General features: G+C 42.1%; 1 protein-coding gene and 1 long non-coding RNA gene across 33 annotated transcripts in view; one reads left to right on the forward strand and one right to left on the reverse strand.

The window, feature by feature from the left end:
• TNNT3 (troponin T3, fast skeletal type) overlaps nt 1-13,587 on the reverse strand; it is a 47,111-nt gene that overhangs the window by 15,956 nt on the left and 17,568 nt on the right. For 13 of the 32 annotated variants that reach the window (XM_039533819.1, XM_039533845.1, XM_039533842.1 and 10 more), the window contains 2 exons: nt 12,153-12,164; nt 11,769-11,783 (listed from right to left, as the gene is read on the reverse strand). The exons of 2 other annotated variants lie outside the window; for them this stretch is intronic. In XM_039533819.1, coding sequence (XP_039389753.1) covers nt 11,769-11,783; nt 12,153-12,164 — 27 coding nt within the window. The remainder of the gene's footprint in view (nt 1-11,768; nt 11,784-12,152; nt 12,165-13,587) is intronic. 17 more of the 32 variants (XM_039533851.1, XM_039533847.1, XM_039533844.1 and 14 more) reach the window with 2 other exon arrangements.
• LOC120403099 lies at nt 4,697-5,726 on the forward strand. The gene is made up of 2 exons (XR_005597466.1): nt 4,697-5,275; nt 5,387-5,726. It is a non-coding gene; the product is annotated as an uncharacterized LOC120403099 (long non-coding RNA).

Below are 13,587 nucleotides of genomic sequence, written 5' to 3' on the forward strand. Positions count from 1 at the left end.
CACTCGTCCCGGGGCTCCGGTGGACCTCCCGCAGGCATGACTGCGGCAGGTCCGCCGGCCCAGCCTGACGCCCCCCCCGGCGGCAGGGGACGCCCCCTAGATTTTGCCGCCCTAGGCACCAGCTTGTTTTGCTGGTGCCTAGAGCCGCCCCTGCTCCAGATCTACTAAAATGTTGCATACATAGTCCAGAAGGGGAACAGCTTTATGGTAAATCATCTCCAGTCACATTCACTCCCAGACATCCCCGCGTGGCATCTATGTTTCCCAAAGTCTCCATGTTCTCTCTTTCTCTCCTTGATACACAGCAGTGCCCCTCAAACCCAACCTGGAAGGATCATCTTACCTAAGGGGGCTTATTCCCCAGTTGATGTACAGATGGATATTCTAAGCAAAATTCCCATGAATGTTAATGAGAGTGACGCTTGTGTCTCCAGGAGAGGACAGACCCCTCAATATGCAATGTAAACCATCCCCAAGATAGTCAATCCTGGGCTTTTCATAATGAGAGACATTCTACTGCACCAATCAGCCATTACTGTTTTGGTGATGTGATGTTTTGCACACTCTTTGTGCCTGATTTTCCTCTCTCTAATGTTGGGTTCATGTCAGTGTAATGCCAGCAAATTCAAAGGAGTTACTCCCATAAGTGGAGGAGTATTAAGCCCATACATTCTATCCTAATGTTGTCTCTTATGGACCCAGGTTGACTTTCATAGCCATATGCTGAGTTTGAACTTTTAGGAATTCATCTGAATTCTGCCAATACAACGTTCTTGTATTGTTTGCTTGGTGGGGTGGATTAGAAATAAAAAGCTCACAGCCTATTGTGGACAGGGCCAACTTTGAGGAGCTCAGCTTCACTCAGGAATTGGTCCAAGCACCCAGTTATCCAGAAACAATACTTTTCCCCTGTAATAATGTGAGGTCAGATCATTATATTTTGATGCGTTTCAAAGGATGACCTTTTATTTTAAATGCAGCACCTGTACTCTGGGAGTCTCACTCCTGGCCACCTTCACCACCACAGTGTGTTCAGGCAGGCCATTGCCGGTCATACTATTTCCATATTTACAAGTCCCAGTCAGCTCTTACTTCTGGGGAGAAAGGCAGCAGTCCTGGCAGCAGCCAGTTCTGCCTTCCATGAGGCTCTTCACTCACTCACCCACCTACCCTCCCAGGGCCGCCTACCTCTGTATTTAGTTGCTGCTAGCTGGTGGGATTGCTTCCCCCTCTAATTAGCCCTTCAGTGTGGCTCCACTTGTTAATTGAGCCTCTGGTTAGGTCCCAATTAACCTATATTGGTAGGGATTTGAGTGACAGGTTACTGTCAGCATGTTTTCCCCAGGAATTGAAGTTAGAGGGGGTGTTCGAATGTACAGGGGAGGTGTTGGAAAATGATTACATTGGCAACACAGGCCCCATCACCCTCCCATTTTTGCAAGTGTGTGGGGCGTGGGGGTGAGTGGGACAAGGGAGAATAAAATGAAAGTCAATGTCCAATCGATCATAAGGCCAAAAAAAAAAAAAAAAAGAAAACCCTCTAATATCAGTGGTGAAAAAACCTTGAGGGAAACATCAGCTATTTGGGGTTTGGATAATTGGGAGGGCTGATTAAGGGATTCACAGTGAGAGGCATAACCAAGGCTGGGAGTACACTCAGAACTAGGGACGTGACTCCAGCCAGGGCTGGATCCAGCGTTTTTGCTGCCTCAAGCGGCGGAAAAAAAAAAGAAGCCGCGATTGGCGGCATTTCGGCAGCGGCTCTACCTCTGCCGCTTCATTCTTCGGCGGCAGGTCCTTCCCTCCGAGGGACTGAGGAACCCGCCGCCGAATTGCCGCCGAAGAGCCAGACATGCCGCCCTTCTCCATTGGCCGCCCCAAGCACCTGCTTGCTGTGCTGGTGCCTGGAGCCGGCCCTGGCTCCAGCTTGCATGCACATACTTGCATTAGCCCTCGTTGAGCTAGCTGACTCACAATAGCAATAGAGCTGAGGTAGCCTGGGCAGCAGCGAGTGGCGGTACGGGTTAGCCATGCTGAGTACGTGCTCACAGGGTTCAGGCAGGTTTGTACTCGGCACGGCTAGCCCATGCTGTCACTCACCTCTGCTTGTGCTACCCCAACCTCACTACTGATTGATTTAGTTGGGGGTTGGTCCTGCTTTGAGCAGGGGGTTGAACTAGATGACCTCCTGAGGTCCCTTCCAACCCTGATATTCTATGATACTATTTCTATGGCACAAGTCTGGAGATAGCTGGGATGAGTATGTCTAGGCGAGCTGGGAATCACAGCCCTAGCTCCAAAGGTAGACATACCCTAACAGCCACATAAGAGTGCGTGTCAGGTGGTAATAGTTCCTTTCTCTCACTCTCTGGCTGTCTTGTCTGTTTAGATCTGTAAATCCTCTGAGACAAGGACTGTTGCTACCAGGGTGTGTGTATAGCACCTAGTGCAACAAGGCCCTGATTGCAGTTGTGGATCTCTAGATGCTACAATAGTGCAAATAAATAATAATGATAAAATAATCACGTGTGAAATGATCAGGGTTTTACTGTACTCATAAGAATATAAATAAAAACAAGTCACAGATCATCTCCGGTAAAAGCAAAATTAGCTTATTTCTCCAGGTAGGATTTTTGTTGTTCATCTTCTTTTGCTTAGATTTGTCCAATAGACAGTGAGCTTTTCATATGATTTTTTGGTTGTTATTTATTTGGGGGAGGGGAGGGAAATTGCTTCAACCAGTTTGAGCTGGACGTTATTCAGAGACACGCAGGAAATAACCAAACCATTCCAGTTGAACAAGGAAGTTGTAAGTTAGTGGCATTTGTGACATAAGAGAGAGAAAAAGAGCTGTGGAATGACTGATTGTTCTGTGTTTGTTTATTATTCTTGGTTGACCCGTCTGTCATTGACTGGGTGAATCCAACCACATCTTAAACTTTAGCATTAGTTGCTGCTAAATTGCTGCTTTCTGAATAATTGAATGAACAAAACAAAACAAAAAGTTAGTTTGCTGTTCTCAAAATAAAGTATTGTAGTTGTGAGGTCTAAATGCACCACCAGGAAACTAGAAAAGGGTGAGACTACAAAGAAATATCAGCTTTCATCCAAAGAATGTCCTGTAGCGTGCATGGCCCAGCACAGAACGTACTGTATGCACTAAAACTGGCCACAGGGCTAGGGTTTATTTTTAAGATGCTCTCTCTTTCAGGGCTATCAATCAAGGAACTGGGCCAAAATTTGTTAACACTCAGGAATTGTCATAGCAAATTCCTATTCTTTGACGCACATGGTGGATTTTGACTCCCATATTCTGCGCATTCTGCCCATGAACCATGGGTCTGTGAGAAAAAACCCACAATCACTCTGCCAAAAGTTCTGCAAAGAACCACTGAAAATCCAGGTTCACGAATGCTGCAATAATACATATGTTCCAGGAGTTGCTGGTAGTCACAATGGGATAGCATAGGAACTCCATATGCATCATTAAAGCACCCTCCATTCTTTTTGCTACATCTATAACATATTCTCACTGTGCTTCCCTTTTCCGAGAATCCAACTTCACTACACCTCAACTGCCTCAGATTTCTCTAGTCGCTTCCCTTCCTCTCGTCTGCCAGAAGTAACACTTCTAACCAACATTAAGAGCTTGAAAAACAATATATTATTTAAAAAGAGAGAGAGAGAATTCAAATCCTGAAGTGAAAACTGAGGTAAAGGGTCCAGAAAAGTTCTCAAAGTGCTTTTCCTAAAATAAGAAAAAGGCTGAAAAAAGCGAGCAAGAAAATAAATTTAAAAAAATGAGTTGACTTCAATTAATGTTGGAAGAACCTCAGACTCTCACTTTAGAACCTGCTGTCCCTTAGTACTCTAGAGCTCCTGGGACTCAGAAAGCAACAAAACAAAATCAAGAAATGAGGGCTTCCTTTAAGACCATATGCAAAGCCCATTAAAATCAGTGGGAATCTTTCCACCTAGTGCTGCTATTGAGCCAAAATTTCCTGCTAACATAAATGGGCAAAAGTCCACTGAACTTCAGTAGAGCTTTGCCCTATTACACCATACAGAATATGGTCCCTTGTATTCACTGATGACCACAAAGAACTCATATGGGGAAAAAAGGTTGTTTGGAAAAAAATATCTTTTAAAAAAAATCTTTCAGTGAGGGAGGAGTTTCCAAACAGAGAGTACATGTAATAAGGTCATAATATATCACCTAGCTCTTATGTAGTGCTGCTCATCGGTAGGCCTTGTTATTGTAATAATAAACATGAACAATAATAGTTATTAAGTCAGCAATAATTGGAATTTACCAACTATGTAAAAGCAGTTTCTCTGTTACACAGTTGTTAATCTTCCATAAACTTTTCAAATATCTGCTTATTTGCAGTGCCAAAACTCCCTTATGCCCCAATCCTGCAAACACTTAAGCACGTGCACAGCTTTCCTCTTGTAAATTGCTCTCATTGAAGCCAATTAAACGCCTCACAGAAGTGAAGTTAGATACATGCTTAAGGCTCTAATCAACCAAAGCACTTAAGCATGTGCTTAACTTAGTCCCATCAACTTCAATACTTGAAGTTAAGTACGTGCTCAGGTGCTTTGCTGGATTGGGATTTAAATATTTGAAGGATCAGGGCCTGTTTTTTTGCATCCATGCAGATGGATCTTAACACCCATACACAGTCCCATTGAATACAATGGGCTTCCCCTGTGGTGGGAGTACAGGGCCACCAGCACAGATCAGCTTTCAAGTTAAGGCACATGTGCTGTATATTTGGGAGGCATAAATCAAGTTTTACATATCATGAATATTTGCTTATAACTCTAAAAATCCTCCATCAGGTACCCATCCATTTTCATATGAATTCTTTTGTTTTGTTTGGAGTCAGTTCCAATTTAGATCAATGACATATTCTGATTCAGTAAAGCATGTGCCTAACTTTTAGGATGTGCCTAAGTACTTCCCTATTAATCAAAGCATTTAACCATTTGCTTAATTTTAAACGTGTCAATAGAACTTAAGCAGATGCTTACAGGCCTTTCTGAAAATATGACATTATTAAAGGTTCTAGGTCACACCTAGAATACTGGGCAAGGTTCTAGAGCTGAACATTCGAGAGTACAAGGTCTCCCATTGCTAAGTTCCCTGGTGATAGAATGTGCGAATAAACACCTCAGACACAGCAAAGTCCCCTGAGAGAGCCTGGATATGCACAGTGAATGAATGTTTGCAGCAGTGATGTTTTGGCCCAGTTCATGAGTTTAAAATCAAGTGAGGATTAGAAGCAGATGGAGAACAAAAGGGTGGGGGGGGTTAGAAAGATATTTTTGTTCTCTCAGAACACCACCAAACTACCATCATAGTATTCTCCTTCGTCTCCAGCTGCAGATTGAAGAACAAAAGCAAAAGACAGGAAATATACTAGTCAATCCACAGTTGATGCTGTTCTTCTGTAAATACCCCACTTACTCTTTCCCTTTCCCTCTCCACTACTCCTGGAATCTTGAACTTGTTGGATAACAAAGAAGAAAGAAACGAAAGGAGAGACGAGGGTGTCCAATGACTCAAATGCATGAAAAGAAATTATCCAGATGAATCATGGGACACAGTACCTTTGTCCAACAGAGCTACTGAAACCTAAAGTGACTTGTAATTATTATACTGCAAGTCCCAAGACCATTGAGAGCTATTGGCTGTAACACACATTAAAGTAGTTTATTAATGAAGTCGTTGTTATTATTAAAATAATCACGGTAGTTACTGTATAAATTATGTTAGCCATTTTTTATCCTGACTAGCTTATAGCTCAGGGGTCGGCAACCTTTCAGAAGTGGTGTGCCGTGTCTTCATTTATTCACTCTAATTTAAGGTTTCGCGTGCCAGTAATACATTTTAACATTTTGAGAAGGTCTCTTTCTATAAGTCTGTAAATATATAACTAAATTATTGTTGTATGTAAAGTAAATAAGGTTTTTAAAATGTTTAAGAAGTTTCATTTAAAATTCAATTAAAATGCAGAGTCCCCCTGAACTAGTGGCCAGGACCCGGGCAGTGAGAGTGCCACTGAAAATCAGCTAGTATGCCGCCTTTGGCACGTGTGCCATAGGTTGCCTACCCCTGATATAGCTGATAACTAGGGCCCTACCAAATTCACGGTCCATTTTGGTCAATTTCATGGTCATAGGATTTTTAAAATAATAAATTTCATGATCTCAGCTATTTAAATCTGAAATTTCATGGTGGTGTAATTGTAGGAGTCCTGACCCAAAAAGGAGTTAAGGGGAAAGGGGGAATCACGAGGTTATGGCGGGGAGGGGAGCTGTGGTACTGCTACCCTTACTTCTGCCGCAGTGATGCCTTCAGAGCTGGGCAGCTGGAGAGCGGCGGCTGCTGGCCGGGATCCCAGATATGAAGACAGAGCCACTGCCAGCAGCAGCGCAGAAGTAAGGATGGTATGGTATGGTATGGTATGGTATTGCCACCCTTACTTCTGCACTGCTGCTGGCAGGGCGCTGGCTTCAGAGCTGGGTGCCAGGCCAACAGCCGCTGCTCTCCAGCTACCCCGCTCTGAAGGCAGCGCAGAGGTAAGGATGGCAATACTGCGACCCCACCCCCTAAAATAACCTTACGATGCCCCTGCAACTCTCTTTTGGGTCAGGACCCCCGATTTGAGAAATGCTGGTCTCCCCCATGAAATCTGTATAGTATAGGGTAAAAGCACACAAAAGGCCAGATTTCATGGAGGGAGACCAGATTTCATGGTCCATGACACATTTTCATGGCCGTGAATTTGGTAGGGCCCTACTGATAAATTGTTAAAGGATCGACCTGCTCATTTGAATCATATTGAACGGCTGATTTTTTTTTTTTACCAGGACTGAATGGAGCTCCGTAAAATATAGCTCTGATACAGAAACAAAGCTAGTTCCTCAACTGGTGTAAATCAGTGCAAATCCGTTGACATCAATGAAGCCTCGCTGATTTACACCAGCTGCGAATCTCCCCTAAAATGTGTACTCCCAAAGCTTTGCTGGAGGATAGTAAGGCTCATGCAGCTGTCAAAAAAAATCCCTCCCATTCATCTCAGAATTCGAGTGAGGAGTTGTGCTGGGTAAATGGTTGTCAACATCAGCTTTTTCAGTATTTGTCTGAAGTACCACAGTTCTAGGCCCACTAGCCTCATCCTAAAAGAAACCAATTAACAGATTTTACAACTGTCAAACAAGTGCAACCTTTCCCCCCTCCCCTAAGAACTTTCTGTGTGGCCTTCCAGAAGGCTGAAGCTTTGCTCTCTAGTCATGCTAAAGCCAGAGTAAAGCAACAAACTCAGATTCAGCCAGGAATACCATAGCAGAAGACAGGAGACATCAACTCAGACTGAATAGATCTGACCAGTACAACAGCACCACGAAGCAGCAATGCTGAGGCTTGGTAGCATCCCATAAAGCACATCACTTCTCAGATTCAAGGACAAGAAAAAATGACAGACTTACCTTCTTCATACTCAATCTCTTGCTCTTCTTCTTCAGGGGCCTCTTCTTAAAGGGCAACACACACACATACAAAAGAAAAGCAAGTGCAAGAAAGCACAAGGAACATTAGAGATGTACAGGAGGAGCTTGGGATGGGAGAAGTCAAACTAGCTCTATTGTAGGGCAATGAAGTCAAGATGAAACAAAGGATAATGTAATCTAGGGATGGCACTTGTTCTCGGGCCTCTTGGTTACTCTTCTGGGGCCAGATTCTGCCTCAACAGGGTTACTCCAGATTTACTCCAGTGTAATCAAAAGCAATAGTTGGCCCATGGGAAAGTGACTTTTCCTCTCTGCTCCCCTGCCTGTCTCATGAAGAAGTTGTGGCAAACTGCGTACTATTGATTCCACCACGCTGCATGTTCAATTTGTAGTGTACGTCCCCAGTTACCCAGTAAATGCAGATATTGGCATTGGCCAAAATTTACAAAAATAGGAAACTAAAGGTAGGCTCCTAAATCCATATTTAGACACCAAAGGGTGAGATTTTCAAAAGAGCCTTAAAAGCACAAGTCCTATTGTCTATCTCTTGAAGACTTAGCTCAGATGAGAACATATGCCTATAATTCTGGATGGCAAGTAAGAGATGAAGGATAGAATTTGGGAGGAAGACCTAGTGAAAACTAGAAGCATATGATTTATTTGACAAATTGTGTCTCATTATGTGTGTAAGCAGAGTCTGAATGAGCTCTCTCCTGACATCTAGTGGTGAGCTGTGGAAAAGGATTTCAAGAGTTGATCTCGCTTGCATTAGCACAGCCACCCTGCCTATGTACTCAGCATGAAGGCATTGCTTGCCCAAATGATCACTCGTGGCTGGTGCTGGATCCCCAGTCTCCTTGTTATTGGGGCAGAAGTAATAAAGGGCTGTTATCCTTGTTGTGTGAATCGAGGGCAGAAGAACTGTACCTGGTACACCCCGATGGAGGGACTCACCCTCAACTGAACAGCACTCACTAGGCAGGGGACAGAGGTTCCAAAGCCTAATGAGTTGAGAGAGGCTGGGTATGGGTACTTGGTACCTTGTGGTGTGGTCCACGTTTAAGGGTTCTAGACACCATTTGACCCTTCCTCTCTCCATGTATAATAAAAGAGCTAAGACTCAACTGAGAGTCTTGTTACACACTGCAGAGCTGAAATCACTGATATCTAGGTCTGAGTATTAGACCTACTTTGGGACAGTGTCTCTGGTGCAAGAAACTGCCCAGTGTGCACCAGCAGTGAGCCCCTCCCCCCCCACACACACTAACAGCTGAGATCACTGAGAGCTGAAATCATTGACTGCCATGTTAAGTGGTGAGCCATGAAGACATCTTGGTGAGTGACCAGCCAAGCAGCTGGTGGAGAGGTGCTGCCAGCAAGGCAGCTGGCGGAGAGGGCCAGAGCAGAGCCCTGCAGAGAGGCGTGAGAAGTGGCTGGCGGGGCAGTGAGCAAGTGGCCAAGCAGCGGAGTGTGTAAGGTGCCTCCTTAACCCCCACCCCTTTTCCACCCAGAGTGGGAGGTGAACTGTGCAGATGAACCTCTGGATTCTGGGGCTCCACTGACCAAGGACAGCAACTGTAAGTGGGGTGCAGAGAAGGGACGGGCACATTAAAGGGACTTTTGGGTTGCTGGACTTAAGAACCTGAGGAGAAAAGGACACTGCCCAACTTACTCGGGGGTGGGTCTTTTGCTCAGGGTTTATGTTTAGTATCCTACTTGTGGTGTTTTCCCAAATTAATGCTGAGTTACTGCCCTCCTTTTATTAAAAGTTTTTGCTACACTCAGACTGTGCTTGCGAGAGGGGAAATATTGCCTCTTAGAAGTGCCCAGGGAGTGGTGTGTAATTGTCCCAGGTCACTGGGTGGGGGCTCGAGACGGTTTTGCATTGTATTGTTGAAAAGGAACTCTTAGATATTGAATCTGGTCTTTGTTGCTGCCAACTCTGACTGGCAGAAAAGTTACATGTGTTTGCAAATTGTCTGCAAGGAGCTTACCATTTTCTTGAATGCATTATTTTTTCTAAATTTTTGTAAAATAATTCCAGGTATGCAGAGTTTTTATCTTAAGTATTCATAATTCAGACAGAGTATTAATACTGGATACTGGAAATTCATATTGTATTGATTAGTTTTGATAGGCCATATAATATTATTTCTGTTTCTTCTTAGAATCAGGTTTCTAGTGCTAACCCTCACATTTGTGAATTCAAAATTTGCTTTCCACAAACATACCCTCATATGCAATTTTATTTTAAGTGAATTATTAAGCGAATGGGGTTTTGGTTTTATTTTGGTTTTGTTTTTGGCATTTTTCTTCGACTTCCAATGAAAATCTAAAAAAAAAAAAATCCAGATTTTAAGTTGCTTGGAATCCATCAGAGTATGACTGACAGGTATAATCAAAATCACCTGTGTCATATAGGCTGTCATCTTGCGACATTCTTGACCAAATTTCATGGGACCATACTCATTAGCATACAGAATTCCAACCTCCCATAAGTTACAGAGGAGAACAACTAGAAGCATCATAAAAGGTGTCAAGGAAAGAGTTTAAGGGAGAACCATCTCCCAAGCAACTGGAATTCAGTGAAGACCCAGAAGGTTTTACCCTGCTGTGGGATGGCATTATTTTGGTGAGAAGAAAACTAGTAATCCCATACGCGGAGGTTTGAACAAAGACAAGAAAAGCACATGACTCCTTATTCTAGATGTTGGCTCCTCAGAACCTCTCTCAACCATGCAATCTGAGCTTTGTTTAGCCTATTTTACAAAGAAAGAAAGCACCAGACTCAACAAACAACAGCATTTTGCCATGCGCTTTTTACACAGAAGATTGTTTTCCCATTGTTAGTTGAAACTATTTCTAAACCAATTCTGCACCTCTCTCCAGTTAATCCCCAATCTGGAAAAAACCTATCAGAGTGACATGGGTGTTGAATTACTGACATTTTCTTTAATGTCACCTTCCAGAGCCCCGAACTGTGCAGTTCCATACTGAGCATTATAGATTAGGTATATTAGGTACTGAAATCATGAATTTGTACTATGACAAATAATCTAACATATTTTGTGAAACTGGGTGGCTTTATAGTACATTTTTCACTTTGGTAGAATTCTGTATAGTCACTTTTCTTATCTACTCATCTAGACATCCTTCTAAATCTTCATCCATTATTTCTTCTCTTTCTGTGACTACAATCTCCCTCAACCATGTGTGAGAATGCTCTCCAAGAAACACTATAGAATTATAGATGGACAAGATGGATCAACCTGTACTTTGAATTACAATTTTGGCAAATACCACCCTATAATCTGAAGGATCATCAACAAGCTTTGCAGAAAAATAAATACTTCTGAGAGCAAAAATTTTAATCTCCTTGTCTCTCTCAAAGATCACAAAAGCATCCATGGGTCTTCCGAGCATTTTTCAATATCACTGAAGGAACTGTCCAACATGCTAATTTGTTCATTGTAGAACTCAGAACACTCCTGATAATTTGATCTAGAACCCAAAGCTGCTTCAGTAGCTCTAGCTAAAATCAAAAGCCTAAATTTTCAAGTGTCTATGGATCTTCAGTGCTGCAGTTTTTGGATGCCCAAAATAAGACAGCTTAAAGGGGCTTGATTTTCAGAAAATGCTGAGCATCCACTCTCTGAAAATCAGTCCATTTTAAGCTGTCTCAAGTTGAGCAGCCAAAACTTGACATCACACTTGAAAATTTAGGCCAAAAGTTTCAGTATAGAACCTGTAACACTCTTTTCATATTGCCTGAAATCACAATACTTGGCAAACACAACCCTTTTCTCAATGTTCATCCAAAACTCTTCGGAAGAGAGGTCATTTCTCCTCCCACATTCATTTCTTGGGCCTCGTCTTGTGCAACCTTAACATTTTTTAATACTTTTTTCCCAGCACTAAAATGGCTTGTCTTCACTACCACGGTAAGTCGACCTAAGTTACACTACTCCAGCTATGTGAATAAAGTAGCTGGAGGCGACGTAGCTTAAGTTGACTTACCCCAGTGTCTTCACTGCGCTGAGGCAATGGGAGACGCTCTCCAGTCAACTTCCCTTACTCTTCTCGGACAGCTGGAGTACCAGGGTCGACTGGAGTCTGTCATTGATTTAGCGGGTCTTTACTAGAACCACTAAATCAATCCCTGCTGCATCAATTGCAGCAGCATTGATCTCCCTGTAGAGGAGACTAGCCCAAAGAGAAAGGGAGTGAGATTCTTTAAGTGGGTCACATACCTTCTTCGTGAACTTCTGTAAGTGTCATGGAGCAAGCAGTGATGGGAAACAGAGAAATAGAGAAAACAGAATACATATGTAAACACTTTGGAGTCTGAGAAAGACATCAAGGAATGGGTGAAGGAAAGTAAGAATATTGATGCAAAAAAGTGAGAAACACTGAAACAAAGGTGTCTGGAGAGGCTGCTGGGAATTAAAGATGCTGTAAAGTTAAAGTAGCAGCAAGCATGGAGATTAAAGGAGAAAACTGCTGTAAGTGATCATTTGTGGTTAATATTTGTTTCTTATGTTCTCTCTCTTCTACCAACTCAGGATTCCTGGTCACACACATACACACACGCACTTTGGAACTACAAAGAGGAATTCAGAAGTCGTGTCACATACCTGGCTCATGAACTTCATCAGGTGAGAAGTGTCATGGAACAAGATGCAATGGAGAACAAGAGAATGAGAACAAGAAACATGTTATTAGAAGCATCTTAAGCTCTTTCAAGCCAAGGGAGGTGAGGGGAGAGTGTTTAGGAAGTAGATCATAGGAAAATAAAATTAATAACATTTAAAAGGCAAATAAATTGGAAGACAGGGTTGTGAAAGGATTTTGTCAGGTGAAATAGACATGCAGCTTCATGGTAGGAAATGTAAAGCTTGCAAAACCTATGAAGAGGAACTGACCACCATGATTTATAAAGGTTTCTCCTATTTTAAAAGCTACACATGAGCACAGGACTTAAAGTGATCTCAGAGAAATACTGGGTCTGTCATTTTTCAATAGTGGAATTTCGTTCATTTGCATTATAACATAGGACTTGAAAACCTGCTTACATATAATGGTCCATCACTAATAATCAACTAACATCAGAAATCAATCTGTATTTTTTCCCAGATCTACAACTCATGCCACTTTATGCCTTGAATACAGTTTTGGAAGGGCATCTATCCGCATTCTTGTTGCTATTCACAGCCATTTGCAGTTTTGATTTATAAACATGTCGTTTCATAAGAGGAAAACCTTGCTCATGGGTCTGCATGGTGAATTTCAGACTAGCTAGGATATGAATTTCGGTATTCTACTTTCCAAGTATGCAAAGGGTTGACCCTGTACATCCGAGAGCAAGATTTTGCCCTTTAAATGTGGTTATCTTGCAAGCATTCCAGACTATATTGTTAATCATGCATAACTGTAATGCAAAGATCCAACAGTACTTAGATTCCCTTTATGCAATCAATGGGCCAAAAAGTGGCTGTACGGTACTGGAGAGTGCCTATTTGCAACATTGCCCTCTATTGGATGGAATCAGAACTGCTCCACTTTGTGTGATGGAATCTATACTCTTCATTAGGCTTGGAAGGATTCAATTTTTATTGGTAAATGTCGATAAAGGTTGATTTCGCCATACACACACAAAACGGATGGAAAAAATATTTCCACCAATAATTGAAAATTATAGATAGGTTAGAAAAATGCTGCTTGAGAACTTATTAGGGTTTGATTTAGGGGTATTTACTGTGTATATTTTGATATGTGATGTGTTTTAACAGTTATAAAGCTTTAACATTTTGAATCTCAACTTCTACTATCATTAAATAATTATTGTCTGACTGTCACATTGATTGAATCCCACATAATTTCCTACAACTGTGAAAATTTAAATAGATAAAAATAAAAAAGCCTAACACCCATAATTTTGCACAAATGTGAACATTTAAATCAATACAAATCTTTTAAAATGCTTTAAAATAAACGTCGATATCTTCTGTCGGTTTGTGCATGAACAGTGAAATCGATGGTTACCAACATTTAATGATATAATTGAATTCT

The sequence above is a fragment of the Mauremys reevesii genome, linkage group 4 (assembly GCF_016161935.1).
Source record: "Mauremys reevesii isolate NIE-2019 linkage group 4, ASM1616193v1, whole genome shotgun sequence".
In the NCBI taxonomy this organism is placed as follows: Eukaryota; Metazoa; Chordata; order Testudines; family Geoemydidae; genus Mauremys; species Mauremys reevesii.